We start from the raw sequence: 18,759 nt of genomic DNA, 5'->3' as shown, positions 1-18,759 counted from the left end.
GGCAGAAATAGAATTCCTGAATCTTAAAGTAGTGCTTTCCCCATGAGACTATTTCCTTCTCCAAACTAGGAAAAAGGCCTAGGTCAGTAAGTAACATGAGAACTTTCATTAATCAGGATCCTGCTCAGTACAATTTGGAATTTTTGTGACTTGTGACAACCAGGACTTTATTTAAATCTCTCAATCTCTCTAAATTTTATTATACTCTCTTAATATGTAAATGATTTTAAAAATGCTTCCTATTTTCAGGGTTAATATTGGGATAAATTAGAATATGGATGGGGGACACTGCACGATTCCATTGTCTTTACATTCTCACAAAAGACAGATATGGTTAAGTAGCTACTCAGAATAGACCATATTGATCTGATCAGCCACAGTTGACTAACAGTGGTATTATTTTGGTTCTCTTCAAAAACAGAGGGTAACCAACCAACCATTTATGCAAGCCACCAGGGCCTGGGTTATAAACTCAATTAACTGCCTACACGGGTAAGGCCTCCATTGTCTGGTCTCCTAAAGTTTTCCCCTTACAGTCCTACTCTGGATTCCTATTTAGTGTAAAGGTATGATAATTCCCATCAACAATTCATAATTTATCAAATAGTTCTAACTCTCATTCCAACAAGATTTTCATTTTTTCCAGAACTTTGCATGACTCCCATAGTTATTTACTTACTAATGTGTAGATGTATTTATTTACTAAAAGAAAATCAAAATGAACAAAAGTATTGCTTTTTTAAAAAGAATTATAGAAGCAGTGTAGTTCTGTCAAATCCTCCCACTCTCTTCTTAGATATGCTGCATTGCTTTGTTGCTGTCATTGGGAAGGGGTAGAAGAAAACTTCTAAATATCAATTGCAGATAAGAAGGAAAATTCAGTTCACTGCCCTCAACTCTCATAAGGACTGATCTCTATTTCTGAGATAACCAGTCAGCTGCTCAGGGAACACAGATGCAGTATCTTTTGTTGCTTTTCTTTAAAGGGTCTCAATGCGATTCCCCAGGTGACTCAAACTTAAACACATAAAAGGAGCTCTGTGCTCAGTGTCTTCATGGACTGGCCAGCTTTCTACCTAATCTTTAGTCCACAAGGATGACCACATTTGGAGCACAAGCTGCCAGTTGGAACTCCTGGAAGAGCAAGAAACAAAGTCACCTGAGAGATAGGTAGATTGTCCCCACTGAATGATATAAAGCATTTTCTCTATCTTTTTTAAAAAAAATTCTTCTATCTCAGGAAATCTTCAGTGACTATTTTCCTTACATTTACTGTTAACACTCTAAGGCTATATGGCCCCATATTTCCCATCTCTTTATAGCTTCCAGATCTTGCTAATGTAGGGTGACCAAGCAAGCAAGAATTTATTAAGCATTGTCTATGTACCAGATAATATACTAAGCATTGGGGATATAGTTAGGTAAAAATGGTTTCTTCCCTCAAGGAATTTATATTTTAATTGAAACACCCAAATAAGATAGTTTATCCATCTCTGTTAGGGCCTATGCATCTTTAGAAATTCTTTCTTCATAGAAGTACCAATCCAAAGACTTTCTCTACACACTGAGAAGGGATATCTCTCTTTAACTGAATGCTAAGGTCACTCTATAAGATCTTTAGCACATTAGACACTATTCAAAATTGAGAAATGTGAGAAGTTTGGTCTTCAACATCCTTCCCTTCTTGCTCAGGGTCCGAGATTCCTACTTGGGTGTTTTCACCATCCTTTCTCACCCACTCTCATCCAAATACACTTTTTCCTATCCTCAAACTGATCCATCACCTCTAATCAGCTTACTCTGCCCTTTCATGTTGTTCTCTGCTCAAGATATTATAATGTTCTAAAGGGTATTAGTTTGGTGCCTAATGCAATGTATGACATGTAGAACCTGGTGGGGAAAGCACTGTTTATGTCACTTATTATCTGAGTGATTTTAGTCAAACCATTTTACCTTTCTGAGATTTAATTTCCTCACCCTTGAAATGATAAGATTAAGCTAGACATGCTTTAAGGAAGGCCCCTTCTTATTCTTAACCTATGATCCTATGAACAGAAGTAATTTTTCCCAGCCCCACCACTTTTTTTTAATTCCCTTGCATTCCTTTGATTTGATTTATCTTTGTCTTCCTTCTTCTGGGACTTCAACTATGGCAATTAATGTGATCAACTAAAAAAGATTTGGCTCTTAGCAATTAGAATAATTTAACATGGAATTGGGTTACTCTCCTATAGTAGTTAGTTATTACTGGAGATATCCAATGTCATTATAAAAAGGAGAGTGGAAAAGTAGGAAGGGAACAAGCATTTATAAATTCTGTGCTAGGCACTGTGTTTTGACTTTTACAGATATTACCTCATTTAATATTCACAAAACCCTGGAACATGTTCAGAGTCACACAGATAATATAATGGGGGAGGAGGGAAGGGAACTGGATATGAACTCACAAATTCCTCATTCTAGAAACAGGGCTCTATCCAATGTGCTATCTTGCTGTAGGCAAGGATTGGACTAAATTACCTCTATAGTCCCTTATATCTATAAGATCCTATGATGCTAGTCTATCAATCACCTAGGAATGTCCTTCTGGAGACAATTGTCCAACACAGATGTGTATAAATGAATAAAATATGAATTTCAAACCACATGGAACAGGTGCTACCATAACAGGTGGGAGAAGAGAAAAAGAGCATATTGGGAGAACTGATGGGTCTTTTGGGTATAAGCCACTGTCACACATTTGAGGGTATCACTGTTCTGATACCTCCATTTCAAGGGTGGAACTAAGGGATTTTTCTCCATGCTTTCACTACTTTTGTCCCCCTACAATTTGTAGAAGCCATAATGTCCAATAGGTGGGACATTTCCAGGAATTGAAGACCTTGTCTCTTCCAGCTGATACTCTGCCATCAGGAAATCCCCACCCCTAAGCTGGACATTGTCACTTGAGATATTCATCTAGTCCAATCTACATGAGACATGTCAAGGGAAACCTAGGCTGGAGGCACAACTTTATTGGCTGCAGTCCATGAACCAAAGAGTATTATGAGCTCACCAGCAAGGAATGGTGTGTCCCTGTATGTTATGTTCAAAAACACTAGGCACAAAACAAGTTGCTGGTGTGCCCCACCAAGAAGAATAAGCATCCCAATTCCCAGAAATCTGAACTGACATCCCATGTTCTCTAAGGCTATCAGAAGCAGCATGAGGCTTATCATGGCAGGGCATTCTTAGTAACTGATTGGTCCTGAAAAATAATCATCGGTCCCATCCCAACTCCCATTTCTTTTATCAAATGCCATGAAGTTCCATCTGATTCTGTGGCTCTGGTCCAATCAAAGCCTATAAGTATTTTTTGTGAATAGTAGTTTGCGCCATAAATGTTGATGTACATTTATAGTCCTCTGCTATTGGGAAGGTTGAGGCTGGTGGATTTCTTAAGCTCAAGGGTTTTAAGATGTGATAGTGATGAGCTGATCAAATGACCGCACTAATTTTCATGTTCCTATAGTTAGCTCTTGGGAGCAGGATGCCTAAGAAGAGCCAGCCTCAATCAGAAAGAGAACAGGTTTAAGTTTTCATTCTAATCCCCAGTGGGATGAGGCTCAAGAGTGACCATTGCATTTCTAGATTGCATGAGATGGAGAAGTAATAACAAATTAAATAAAATAGTAGCTGTTAATTTTGATTCTATTTTAGTAAACAGTTATATGTGAATGAGAAATCATTTTGAAGTTATACAAAATTCAGAAAACATTAAAATCTAATGAGAATAGGGACTGGAATAATTTAATTCAATAATTCATATTTAATTTAAATAAATATGAATTATTGATGGGAACTAATCATACCCTGAAGGATAGATGGGAGTCCAGAGTATTACCAAGACTGAGAAAAGTTGAGAAGACCTGGCAGGAAAGAGATTCTATCCATTCAGGAACTGAGCTGATAACTTGGTTCATAGCATACCATTCCATGATTTGCGTAGAAAATGGAATCTTAGAATTTGAATCCTTATTCAACCCACTCACAATATAAATCCCCATTATTGGTTGGTGGTTGTCCTTCATGCTCAAAGTGGACCAAACATTGGAGTCAAGATACAGTGTGTCTAACTGTGGATGGTCAAAGATGAGACTTGAAAGCTCTACCACAAATCAGGCACACATGGTCCTTATGAACATTGCCTCTAAAATTGTGCAATTCTGCTGTGCTCATAGAGCACAGTGCCTTCATTGATGTGGGCACGCCATGTTGAGCTGTCCTGTGCCAGTGTCTCCTGTATCATGTAATTGATTCTTGGGAAATGTCCTTGTACTGCTTCTTCTGATCTCCATTTTAAAGGCTTGCCTTGTTTGAGTTCTCCATAAAATAGTCTTCTAGGTAAATGTACATTGGCATCTGAACAATATGATTAGCCCATCAAAGTTGTGTTCTCTGCGATAAAGTTTGAAGGTTTAGCAGCTGAGTTTGAGAAAGGACCTCAGTGTTGAGTACCTTATCTTGTCAGGTGATCTTTAGAGTCTTCTTGAGACAACTGAAATGGAAGTGATTCAGTTTCCCGGCATGGTGTTGGTATACTGGCCAGGTTTCATAGATATACAACAATGAGATTAGCAGATTGGCTTTGTAGACCTTCAGTTTGGTAGGAATTCTAATACTTCCCTCCCATATTTTCTTCCCAAACACTAAACCAGCTCTAACAATGCATGTAGCAAACCTCATCACCTATGTGTAGATTACTAGACCAAGGTAAAGAAACGTATCCATAGCATCCAGAATTTCTCCATTTGATGGTTCTACATATAGATGGTATGGTGCTGGCGAACCTCTGTTTTATTGGTATTCATTGTTAGGCCAAAATTAGCACAAGTGACAGAAAATTGATCGATACTTTCTCACACTCAGTCTGAGAGGCTGACAACAAGTAGTCATCTCTGCTTAAATCTCTCCAAAGGTGGAGGCAAGAGGAACAATCCATCACCTCTTGAGGCAAATCACATTCTATTTTTAGATGGCTCTAATGATTAAAAAGTTTTATACATCCAAAATGGAATGAGAGTGTGGGTTCCCACTCTACCAGACTACCAAATATAAAGGCAATGTTCCTAAATAACAGCCTATGATCCTTTAAATAATATACAAGCAAGTATTAGGCACCAGAAATAGAAAGAAACAAAACTACCTGATTTCAAGGAGTTTACATTCTCTGGGGTAGTGGGAAGGGAATACAAGTAAAGTGTTAAGTATATATGTAATAATTTGAGAAGGAAGAAAATGCTGACAAGTAGGAAGATCAGGGAAAGCTTACCAAAAATTAAAACTTGTCATCAGCTAGCACCAAGGAATGGAAGACTTTCCAGAAGTGGAGAGTAGCCTGTAAAAATATGGATGCAAGAGATCATTTCTAAATTATGGAGTATAGCAAATAGGCCAATTTGCCCAAAATGTAATAAGCTTTAAAAAGTAGGCCATTGGCTGATTGTGAATGACTTTAAATGATAAGTTGAAGAGTCTCTTTTATTCTAGAGGCAATAGGGAGCCATTGAGGTTTCTTGAGCAAGTCAGCAATACAATCATATGAGTTTTAGGCAGATATATGAAAGATGAATAATAGCTTACTCTTCAACCTATTCCCCTTACCTGGGAAGCCTTCCCCTTCTTCTGCATCTTTCCAAATCTTATTTATATTTCTGATCTTATCTCTTCCTTTAAAGCCTCACCTGACTATTCCAACTCACACTTATCTTTATTAATACATGTATTATTATTATTATTGTTATCACTCTGCACCTGCTAATTATTATCTTATAAATTATCTTATAATATCTTCTGGATTATCTCATAAATTATTATCTTATTATCTTATAAAATTATGGTGATTAAAGCAGGAAAAGACCCTAGAGATCATTTAGTCCAACCTCATTTTACAGATGAGAAAACTGAATTTCTAAGTGGAGAAAAGATTTGTCCAAAGTCAGACATGTAATAAGTGGCAGAATCTTTTTATTGTTTATTTATATCTGTTAGTAGTTCCTCCCTAACTTAATTGTAAGAGCCTTAATGGTGAGAATTTTGTTTTATTTTACTTGTATTTCTCAAAGCACATAGGTAGATAATTCTCTCTCATTTTACAGAAAAAGAAAATAAGGTTCAGAAAGGGAAGGCAATATAGTTTAGTGGAAAGAGCTCTAACTTTTTGAAGCTGAGGGCCTGAGTTTAAGTCCTATTTTTAACACTTGTTTCCTATGTGATAAACAGCAAGTTATTTAATCTACCTAAACCTCAGTTTCTTTATGTGTAAAATGTTGAGAAGGGTTAGATGAGATGGCCACTGAAATCTTTTCCACATCTAAAACTGTGTTCCTTATATCCTATGAAGCATTTTAACGAGAAGAACATAGCTAGCAAATGACAGAAGGAGGGTTAAAACTTAGGTTCCTTCCGGAGATATTGTACAGCCACTTGGGACCACTTTGTAGTTGACAGTTAAATTTTCAGTATAATCATTTACACCTCAGAAATAGCCAAATACTATAAATTAAGGTTTGATTTATGATTTCATTGAAGATTGAGAAGAAACATTAGAGAAATTACTAGTAATGCAGATTAATTTAAAAAAAAATATGTCAGGTGTACACCAGGACAGCTATTGGTAGATAGAATACCAGGCCTGGATTCAAGAAGACCTAAGTTAAAATCTGACCCCAGATACTTACAAGCTGTGTGGCTTTGGGCAAGTCACTTAACCCTGCTTGTTTCAGAAATAGCAAATCACTACGGTATCCCAAATGGGTTTCACAAAGAGTTGGTCACAACTGAAAAGACACAACAAGCGTGCATTATTTATTCATTGATTTAGAGAGACAGTTATTAAATATTTAACTAGGTTACCACTGCTAACCTGGCCTTTTTCTCTAAGACCTATGACCTATGACCTATGACCAAGAGAAGAATATTAAATGAATCTTTAGTTTTAGGAAAGGAAGTTTATTCTTGCCTGCGAGGACTGCACCAAATGTTAATTATCAGGAAGCAACATTCCTTTATGATGTCTCTCTTCTCTATCCTAAAGGACCATAACTATATGTTTCCATTCTTAAAACTAGGAAGAGGAACCAGAGACAGGGAGCAGAATGAATAAGAGAGGGGGAGACAGAGACAGACAGACAGACAGACTTAGAGGAAGACAGAGAGAGGAAGAGAGAGAGAAACACACAGAGACAGAGAGACAGAGAGGCACACAGAGAGAGACAGAGGGACAAAGACAGAAACAAAAAGAAAGAAAGAAAGGGAGAGAGAACAAAAAAAAACATAGAGATGGACAGAGACAAAGACAGAAACAGAGACAGAGACAAAAAGACAGAGACAGAGAGACAGCAATAGTGACTGAGACAGAAAGACAGACTGAGACAGAGAGACAGACAGGAACAGAGAGGGACACAGACACAGAGAGAAACAGGGACAGAGACAGACAGATAGAGAGAGAGATAGAAACAGAGTCAGAGAAGACAGACACAGAGAGGCAGAAAGACAAAGATAGAGACAGAGATAGAAACAGCGTGAGATAGAGAGACAGAGACAGAAAGACAGACAGATAGGCACGCACACATAAACAGAGAGACAGAGACAGAGAGCTTCCCATTTCCTATACTTCTCCCACTGCTTACCCAGAAGAATCAGAGAAAGGAATTCAAAGCAGCCTTGTGTTCTGTTCTGCATGAGAATTGGAGCCCCAGAAGGATAGGATTTAGAAAATTAATAGCAGTATATATTGTTTCTTTACTTTCTTTGGCTCCTAAGAATATAAATAAAAATCCAACATGGGGACAATAGCAGAGTTGTGAAAAACATATGATACTATGAAAAGTAGGCATTTGACTGTGTGCCTAAGTGTTCCAGATCCAAGAAAGAAAGAATAGAGGAATGCTGATAAAAAGAAAATACCTTTTCTATCCTATATCTGAAATTCATTTAATGCAGAAGGTTTCTTAATTGTGTGTGTGTGTGTGTGTGTGTGTGTGTGTGTGTGTGTGTGTGTGTGTATAAGAGAGAGAGAGAGAGAGAGAGAGAGAGAGAGACTCTTTCTACAATCTGCTAAAGAAGGCTAAAGACCCTTTCCAGAATAATGTTAATAAAAAATAATTCTGCTCTTGCCTCTTCTCATCTCTTCACAAGTGTAAGAGAACAATCTTAAAATGGTGAGGAAGATCATGCATCATATCTCTCCTAGGAAGGAGATAACATAAAAATCACATTGAGATGATAATCAGGTTCCTTCTAAGTAGAGTTATACTTTGGAGAAAGGAAAGGGAGACAGATTTAAAGGAAGAAGAAAGACTAGATAACTAACCAAAGCAAAAATTCATTAAGTTTTATTATTTGTCTCGGGATCAGACCTAAACTAATTGAAATAAATAAAAATAATTCTAGGCAATTTGTAAGTGATAAATGCTGTGGTATGAACTGAAAATATAAGGAATTCAGAGTTAAAAAAAGTTTTTGTTTTGTTTTGTTTTTTAAGTGGATTTTGTATTTGATCCTGAGGTAATAGGGAATTAGTTGAAGTTTAGGTAGTAACTGAAGTTTATTGAGTAGGACAGAATGACATGTGACATGCACAGATTTGCATTTTAGGAAAATCAATTTTGGCAGCTGGTGAATGACAGGAGCATGGATTAATGTGTAGAAAGCCTTGAGATAGGGAAACTAATCTGTCGTAGGTCAGGTGAGATATGATGCAGGCTTGTACCAGAATGAGAGAGGCTGATACCTTATGAGAATCTGTACCAGACTGAATATCAGAGAGGAATGGTATTTAAGGAAGGTTAATTTAATAGTGGAATTCAGCGTCAAGTCTACCAGTAAAAGACTAGGCCCAGGAAGAAAAATTAGGAGACTATTGAAATTTTCCATATATGAGATAAAAGGAATAAAGACCAGTTTCTTGTACCTATTACTCTGCTATCTACATGGTAGGTATTCAACAAATATTTACTGTTTAAACATTGGCACAGTGGCAGTGAGGCTAGAGAAATAAATGGGAACATCAGAAAGACATTCTGAAGTATGGATCAAGAAAGCTTGGTGATTGATTGAAAGAAGAAAAAGTTTCAAGCCTAGAGAACTAGGGGAAATGTTTGTTCCATTAATATAAAAGTCAGAGTTGATAACATATTTGAGAGGGAGACATTAAAGCTCAGCAATTTGGTTATATTTTGAATTAACATATGACACTCTATAGCTAGCAATTATACAGTGTTCTGGGGTTTTGCAAAATGCTTTATAAATATTATCTCATTTTGTCCTCACAACCATTCTGGAAGATAAATGCTGTTATTATCTGCATTTTACAGAGCAGGAAACTTGAGGCAAATAAGAGGTTAAAGAACTTGCCCAGATGGTTAAGTGTCTGAGTCTACATTTGAACTCATTTTCCCATCTCTGGCTTCAATTATCCACAGAGTTATCTAGGTAACTAAAGATATATGGAATAATAATGGAGAGTGAAATAAGCAGAATCAAGAGAACATTATAGTCACTAACAACAATGACTCTGTAATGGAACATTGTAATCAGGAACAGCAAAGACTTAAAATGACTTTGAGCAAATAAGTTATCTTTCCTATTATAAAGACTCTAACTATAAAGGGCACATGAAGAAAGATGTAGAGAAAGAATTAATAAGTAGAAGTATGTATAGAATAATTTTACGCACACATATATGTATATATGTATATTTATATACATATACACACATGTGTGTGTCTAATGGTACCCATATCTAGGGTAAGATAGGTGGAAGAGAAGAAAAAGGGGGGGATTAACATGATAACCTTTTTGTATATTTAAAAGGAATAGTAAGTTACATAATAGATATTAAATTTCATCAGTAATTATCATTTTTTATTATACTATGTTATGGCTATGCTTGCTTTATTCCATGAAAAAATAATTTTAAAAAAGATATATGAGAAACCTAGAATTCAGGAAAGGGGTCAAAGAATGACTAAAGATACACGTTGAGTTTCATCTACATAGAGGTTTTAGTTAAAGTCTTAGAGTAGATTAGCTTTCCAAACAAGTGAAAGAGAAAGAAGAGTGTGAGGATTGACTCTTGAGGGACATCATTGGGGAAGGAAAAGAGTCACAGAAAGAACAATCAAAGAAAAGGAGATTACAAAGAGGACAACTTTATAAAGTTTAAGGGACAGTGAATGAAAAAATTAGTCTCAAACCAGCCATGTGACCCTGGGCAAGTTATTTAACTCGGTTTGCTTCCATTTTGTTATCAGTAAAATGAGCTGGATAAGGAAATTGCAAACCACTCCAGTGTCTTTGTGAAGAAAACCCCAAAATGGATCATAAAGAGTCTGACATGACTAAAAGAATTGAACACAACTATGCAAGTCAAACCAAAGGATAGAAAAAAATGAGATACTGTTATTAAGTAGCCCTTATTCTAGGCAGCATTATAAATATAGTTTTAAATCTAGAGTCAGGAATACCTGAGTTTAAATCTGGCTTCAAGCATTTACTAACAGTGTGACCAAGGGAAAGTCACTTTACTTTTTATTTGCCTCAGTTTCCTCATCTGTAGGACTGAGAATATAATGAGATAATATTTGTAAAGCACTTTGCAAAGTTTAAATGTTATAAATGCTGTTATTAATGTGGGGAGACTATATCTATATGAAGCTTTAGCTGCAGGTCTTGTGATGCATAAGATAAAGTAGCAAAAGAGATGTCAAGAGCCATGGGTGCTTAGAATACATCTGCACCCTAAGGCCAGATGGCAACGTCTAGGGAGTCTGGAAGGCACAGAAGCAGGATAAATGATAAATGATCTTCCACCTTATTGGAATAATCATAACTATGGCTCCCAGCTCATTCAAACTATGATTGCATCCAGTGGGGTTAAATGGGCCTTTGGTAAGGAAAAAAATGAATCTAAAGGTCAAAATGGAGTGGGAAGTCAGAAATGGAAAAAAAAAAAAAGGAAATTGGGTATTGGTAAGAAAGCAGCTAATAGATAGAGTGCCAGACCTGGAGTTAGAAAGACTCATCTTTTTGAATTCAAATCTGACTTTAGACATTCACTATCTATGATCCAAGGCAAATCACAAAGCCCTGATTTCCTCAGTTTTCTCCTCTGTAAAAAGAGCTGGTGAAGGAAATAGCAAATCATTTCAATATTTCAGCCAAGAAAACTCCAAATGGGGTCATGAAGAGTTGGACAGAAATCACTGAACAGAAACAATGAATAAAAATTACTTTGTAATTGTAACTCACATTTATGTATAATTCAACTAACATTTGATAAATGTATCTAAGTGCCAAACATGCCTTAGTATTCCAGACAGCAGGTACTCTGGAACTTGAGTAGCCAAGTGGGAAGCCAATGGGAAGAAGAAATTTCTGACTCTGTTTTTTTTTTTTTTTATTAATTCTCCATTCTTCTTTCAGATCCACCAAGGCCATGGACTAGAAGGCGAGAACTATAGGGAGGAGTCACTAAGACAGAAACGACATGGTAAATAAGCTTTCAAAGATACACATCCCATAATTCTAATAAAGCATTTGGAATTAGTGAATACTTATTGATCAACTATGATAATATGTGGTAAAGCAGCATGATACAGTGCATAGAGTCCAGAACTGTTATAGTTAGCCTTTATAAAGCACTTCGGTGTAGGAAGCACTTTACAAATATTATCTCATCTAATCTTCACATCAACCTTGAAAAGTCGGTGCTAATATCATCCCAGTTTACAGGTTAGGAAATTGAGACAAACAGGGGTTAAGTCATTTTTCCAGCTAATAAATTTTGGAGACTGGGTTTGAACTTGACTTTTCCTGACTCCAGGTCCCACTCACGAACTCACTGTCCTACTTAATTGCCTAAGGGTTCACGTTTTCCCTCTGATATGTATACTAGTTATGTGACTCCGGTAAAGTCATTTAAACTCTATGACATGTACAGATTCATATAGAATTAGTGCAAACATTGGTGAAACTATAGTTTTGAAACCTGGAGATCCCTAAATTCATGGAATACACGATATACCATGCTACATCCTATATATAGACTATAAATGTGATGCTCTGGGGAGCTCTCTGAATCTTTTCAAGAGATTGAACACTCTAAAACTTTTACCTAGGACAGGTCAAGAGGTGAGGGGGAAGTATACATTTAGTGCAGAGAAGGGAGTGAGGAACGAGAAGAGGAAGGCTACTGAGGGGAGACAGTATCCTGTGGAATAGACACAGATTTCTATTTTTCTCCAAGTGTTTTTGCCAAAAGATCAGATATTATAGGTCTAAAGCTATCAGGGACCTTGGGAATCACCTGGGAGTAATATTGCTTGTGCTATCTGCCAATGGGCACTTAAGTGGTACAGTGGATATAATGGTGGTTTTGGAGTCAGAAAGACTCATCTTCCCTAACTCAAATCCTGCCTCAGATACTTACTAGCTACATGACTGTGGGCAATTCACTTCACCCTATTTGCCTCAGTTTCATCATCTATAAAATTAGCTGGAGAAGGAAATGGCAAAACACTTTAGTATCTTTTCCCAAAAAACTTCAAATGGGATCCCAAAGGGTCAGACATAAAACAATAACAAATCTGCAGAAGTTCAAAAAGCTCACCATTTTATATGAGGATCATAGACCTAGTAAGCATTTAATATGAGATTTGAATTTAGAGCCAATGATTCCTAATTCAGCAGCCTTTTTATAGTTATTAGAGAACAGAGGTAGGCCAATGGAAGAACATGAATGGAGAAGCTCAGCCAAGGATGGCACTACTATTGTCAGGAATGGGGTAGATAGGCCAAGAAAGACAAGCCAAAGTTAAGTGTGCTCTGTGATTGAAACATTTTTTCAACATGAAACAAAGCTCCATTTGCCTCACCCTACTTACAGTTCTACCTTTTAGGTCAATAAGGGTGTATTCAGTCTCACTCTCTTTTCCACCATTTATTCTACAAAAAATATAATTTCTAATGCTCTGAATGGGATATTCCATATTTGCTCAGGCTTGTTACATCCAATACTATTTCAGGCTTAGTGACCTCAAAGTGCCAACTGAACTGTCAAAAGTATACAATGGGTTTAGAGTCTGGTCTGCAGGTCTCTGTCATTAACCTTGAAGTAATGAAGGACAGGCTATATAGACCCTAGAGACTGGAAGGAGTTCATGGAATTCCAGAGAACAGTGCCAGGGGTCCTCAAACTTTTTAAATAGGGGCCAGTTCACTGTACCTCAGACTGTTGGAGGGCCGGACTAGAGTAAAAACAAAAACTTTGTTTTGTGGGCCTTTAAATAAAGAAACTTCGTAGCCCTGGGTGAGGGAGATAAACGTCCTCAGCTGCTGCATCTGGCCACAGGCAGTAGTTTGAGGACCCCTGGACTATTAGCTATGGTAGTTATTGCTGTTGACTCATTTCAGTCATGTCCATTTCTTTGTGACCCTCATTTGGGGTTTTCTTGATGAAGATACAGGAATAATTTGCCATTTCCTTCTCCAGCTCATTTTATAGATAAGGAAACTGAGGCAAATAGGGTTAAATGACTTGCCCAGGGTCACACAGCTAGTGTCTGAGACCACATTTCAACTCATGAAGATGAATCTTCCTATTTCCAAGCCCAGTGCACTATCCTTAGCTGCTTCTGAAGGTATGGCAGAAATCTGTCCAAATATTCTCATGTGCCTAAATGCATTATATTAGGCTACAGTGGTTATATCTCTTTGTGAGCTTTCATTTTGTTCTTTCATTGTCTTACCTCCCCAAGGCACTTAAACCAAAACATGGTTGTCGTCCAGTCTTCTGCCTTTAAAAATAAAACTTCTCCTCCCCAACTTCATCCCACGACCTGACTATCCCATGACAGGAAAAGGATAAGAGATGGGGCCAACCTGGTATTTTCAAACATCTTTGCTTTCCAAATCAAAATATTTGAAGATGAGTTCCTGCTTCAGGTCCCTGCCAAGGCCTTCTTGGGCTCAGGATCCCTGCTTCCTCTAAAGCAATTGGTGACCTTACAGCTGTGAAAGTAATGTTTTCCTGAACTTCCTGTTGAGAGTAGGTTTTCTTTTTTCTTTTTTTTTTTCCTCCTGACTGACACTGTCAATGAAAAAAGTTAGTTCTCCCCATGGAAGGGAAACAGCTTTTTAAGTTGAGAAGTTGACATTCCCAAAGTTTTCCTGGAGTGTTGTTATCAAAAACAGTAATTGTAATGATTAAGAAAAACTATATACATACATACATATATATATATATATATATTTATATATACCCCTTTGCTCTTGAAGTTTTGAGTGGATTAGATGGGTGGCAACAACTCTAGGAAAAAAAATAGCTTTGTTGGATTTAGTATTTTCATGAGATCCCAGGAGTCATATGAAGGTCAGATATTTCCCCCAAGTTAGGTAACACCTTAAAAATAGTCAGGCCTAGGGCAAAGGCATGACTTCAAAAAATGGGACAAAACTTTGAGATATTTCATTTACTAGGGTCCCAGAAAAAGTTTTCTGGGATTGATGTAAGACACTATTTTACATTTACAAAATTACAAAATTTACAAAATTACAGTTTTGCGAAGGGTTCTGATGCACCCTAAATCTGGAGCCATATGTACACATCCCTACCAGATCTCTGATTACACCAGGCTTAGGTTTCCTAATCTATAAAAAATGAGGAAGTTGAATTATGCCAATCAATTAATCAGGAATTGATATTAAGTACCTACTATATGCCAAGCCCTGTATTAAGTCATGGGAATTTAAGAACAAAACTTGGGTCCTTTCAAGAAGGTTGCATCTAATATATACATTATTTTTTATAAATACATAAATTTACATACATACATCAAGTAGAGATTATATACAAAATAGAGGCTCTTAAGAGACACAGTGGATATAGCAAGAGATCTAGAATCAGAAAGCCCTGAGTTCATATCCAACATCAGATATTTATTAGTTATATGACTCTGAGAAAGTCACTTAACTTCTGCTTACTCTTGATTCATTGGAGAAGGAAGTAGAAAATGTGACAAGAAAATCTCACAAACGTTGTTGGCATGCCATGATGGTGTTACAAAGAATTGGACATGACTGAATAAAAGCAGAAATATGTAAAAACATTATGAGGTAGTTTGGGGAGGTTGACTACAATGGATGGGGAACAGGATCAAAAAAGACTTCATGAGAACATTGTACATAGCAACAACAAGATTATGTGGTGATCAACTGTGATGGACTTGGAACAATGAGGTGATTCAAAGCAATTCCAATAGATTTATGATGGAGAGAGCTATCTTCATTCAGAGAGAGGACTATAGGGACCGAATGTGGATCACAGCATAGTATTTTCATCTTTTTGTTGTTGTTTGCTTACTTGCCTTTCTTTTCTTTCTCATTTTCCCCGTTTTGATCTGATTTTTCTTGTGCAGCATGGTAAATGTGGAAATGTGTTTAGAAGGATTTCATATATTAAATTTATATTAGATTACTTGCTGTTTAAGGAAAGGAAGTGGGCAGGGAGGGAGAAAATTTGGAATACAATGTTTTGCAAAGGGGAATGTTGAATACTATCTACTATGAAAAATAAAAAGCTATTATTATTATAAAAAAGACCAGACAGAAGGTAGTATACTGAAGCTAAATTATAAAGAAAACCAAGGATTTTAAGAGAAGAAGATGAGAGGAGAGAGGAAAGGGGGAAATCCTGGAGTCTGGAAGATTACTCAGGAGGATGTTCTAGTAATTCAGATACAAAGTTAGGAGAGTGGAGAAGAAGGGAAAAAGGTAGTAGCAGTGAGAATGAAGAGAGGGAGAAATGGATGGATATAAGAGACATCTTGAAGAATAATGAACAGGATTCAGTGCCTTGTTAGTTGTGAGACATGAAATGAGCCAAGGTTTCAAGCCTGAATGATTGAGAGAATCATGGTCTCCTTGACAGGTGATTCTAGATAGAGATCAATCATAGAATGATGGACTTGGTGTACAGAAAATGTAGATTCAAACTCAGCTTAAAACCAGGAATATCTGAGTTTGAATCCAGACTCAAACATTTATTAGCGATGTGAACCTGGGCAAGTCACTTAATTTCCATTTGCCTCAGTTCCTCATATGTAAATAGGAACACACTGGAGAAGGGAATGGCACACCATTTCAGTATCTTTGTCAAGCAAATCCCCTAGAAAAATCCATGGGATTACACACATGACTAAACAGTGGAACAACAATAACAAATGTGCCAGTCTGTGCTGAGCATTAGGGATAAAAAAAGATACAAGACAGTCCCTGACCTCAAGGAGAAAATAATCTAGTAGTTGAGACAACATGCAAACAAATATATAAATAAAACTATATGCGGCATGTTTAACATGGATTTACTTGGATTACTTCCTACCTAGGCAAAGGGGTAGAGGGAAAAGAGGGAAAAAAATTTGGAACACAAGGTTTTATGAAGGTGAATATTGAAAACTATGTTTGTATGTATTTTGAAAATAAAAAGTTATTATTGAAAAAACTATATGCAAGATAAGTAGAAAATAATTAACAGAAGAACTGCACTAAAATTAAGAAATGTTGGGGGAAAGGCTTCAGGTAAAATATAGGATTTTAGTTGGATTTTAAAAGAAGCCAGAAAAGTCAATGGGCAGAGTTGAAGGACAGAGGTACAGGCATGGGGACAGTAATTTTAGAAATAGGGTTCTTAACTTGGAGTCCATAGAACTTTAAGGGGGATGTGTTTCAGAGGGTCTGCAAAGTTGGAGCGAAAAAATCATATATATATATATATATATATATATATATATATGTGTGTGTGTGTGTGTGTGTGTGTGTGTGTATCATGAGGCTTAGAGTATATATATATATATATGCATATATATATTTGATTTCCTTTGTAATATGATCTTTTTTTCATTTTATGCATTTGAAACATCATTTGAAGAAGGGAGTCTAGAAGCCTCAATAGATTATCAGTGGGTTCCATGACACAAAGGAGGTTTAAAAATTCAATTACTTTAGACAATGCTTGAATACTGATTTTCCTGAATCTCAGCCCCCTATTCTAAGCCTCATAATTATTTAGATCATGCTATTTTGAACAATATCTTCTTTAATGTGGCATGTGGATACAACACTGGACCTAGAATTAGAAGGACTTCTGAGTTGAAGAGCTGCCTCAGACACTTAACTGGCTATGTGTCACTGGCAAATCACTTAACCTGGGTCTGCTTTCTTTTCCTCATCTGTAAAATGGGGATAATAATAGTACTGACTGCTTAGGATTGTTATGAGGATCAAAGAAGATATTATTTACTTTTGCAAATCTCAAAGCTCTCTTTAAATGCTAGCTGTTATTAGAAAAAGATTACTATTATTATAATAAATTGCTATTTAAATACTTATTATATTAACTTATATTTATTATTATAGTTATAATTATCATAAAGAGGATCTCTAGCATATTGTTGTTGTTGTTATTTGTCCTTTGTTCTCAAAGAGGATCATGACATCAGGGAGGTGATGCCATGATGAATGCAAATGAATTAAATTTAAGGAAGGGAGGGCTGTGCAAGATCCAGAGTCATCTGGGCCAAGTGGCAAGGAACAGATTAAGATATGCATAAAGTAGAGAAAGCAGGATGCTTTAATAGAAAATACTTGATCTGAAGTCAAAGAATCTGAGTTTGATTCTCACCTCTAATACTTACTATCTATGTGAATTTGGTCCATTTAATTAACCTCCCTAAGTTTCAGTTTCCCACTCTGTAAATGGAAAGAATTGGGTCTGGGGCCCCAAATATGGGACCCTATTTGTACCAGGTAGAGTTACTGTTTAATATCTTTTCAAATAAGGGCAAGATTCATACCAATCTGAAGTGCCGTACAACAAACTGAATTCCAAGCCCTTTCTGCAAATCTGGCAACCAACGGACTCCAGTCCAGGAAATGTGATCTGTTTATGAGACTGCCAAGAGAATCATTGTGTTCTCATGGTTATAATCTTTGTTACAATGAAATGCAGTGCTTACTGTTGTCCTTGAGGCCGTGGATGATGAAGGGGGTTTGGAGGGAGGGGAGTGCAATGGCTTGATGTTCTCTAGACTTGTTTCTAGGCTTGCAGTCTGTGTTCGAAGAGGTCTATAATGTAGTCACTTGTTCCTTTACTTTTCCAAAGGAGAGAACTTAAGTAGCAATGAAGAGACTAAGAGCTTTCATCCCCCCTAGTGGCCATAACAGTGGCTCAAAAGAAATAATCCCCCTTGTCATTATCCCCTTTCATTCTCATAGATCTTGGGTTCAAATCCCATCTTAAATGTTTTCTACCAGAAGAATTTTGTTTTTTGTTTTGGGAGGTTTTTTACAGGTTAAATATGTGCAGTACTTTTAAACATATTTCCATATTTGTCATGTTATACAAGAAAAATCAGAACAAAAGGGGAAAAATATGAGAAAGGAAAAAAAATAAACAAACAGAAAGGTGAAAATACTTTGCTTTGATCCACATTCATTCTCCACAGGCATTCATCTCTCTGGATGCTGATAGCATTTTCCATTCCAAATCTATTGGAATTGTCCTAAATCACTGTATTGTTGTCAAGAGCCAAGTCCATCACAGCTGATCATCACACAATATTTTTGTCACTGTGTACAATGTTCTCCTGTTTCTGTTTGTTTCATTCAGCATCATTTCACACTAGTGGAATTGTGAACAAATTCTTGGGCTTGTTCCAT

The 18,759-nt window shown here is 36.6% G+C and overlaps 1 protein-coding gene across 2 annotated transcripts in view; it reads left to right on the top strand.

Annotated features, from left to right (window-relative positions):
- The window catches only part of ADGRF5 (adhesion G protein-coupled receptor F5), a 95,536-nt gene that overhangs the window by 21,994 nt on the left and 54,783 nt on the right, over positions 1-18,759 (top strand). For both annotated transcript variants that reach the window (XM_051997104.1, XM_051997105.1), the window contains exon 3: positions 11,467-11,533. In XM_051997104.1, coding sequence (XP_051853064.1) covers positions 11,467-11,533 — 67 coding nt within the window. The remainder of the gene's footprint in view (positions 1-11,466; positions 11,534-18,759) is intronic.

Source organism: Antechinus flavipes, chromosome 4 (assembly GCF_016432865.1).
Source record: "Antechinus flavipes isolate AdamAnt ecotype Samford, QLD, Australia chromosome 4, AdamAnt_v2, whole genome shotgun sequence".
Classification (NCBI taxonomy): Eukaryota; Metazoa; Chordata; class Mammalia; order Dasyuromorphia; family Dasyuridae; genus Antechinus; species Antechinus flavipes.
The sequence above is the reverse complement of the archived record's forward strand: the minus strand, read 5'-3'. Positions and strand labels throughout refer to the sequence as shown.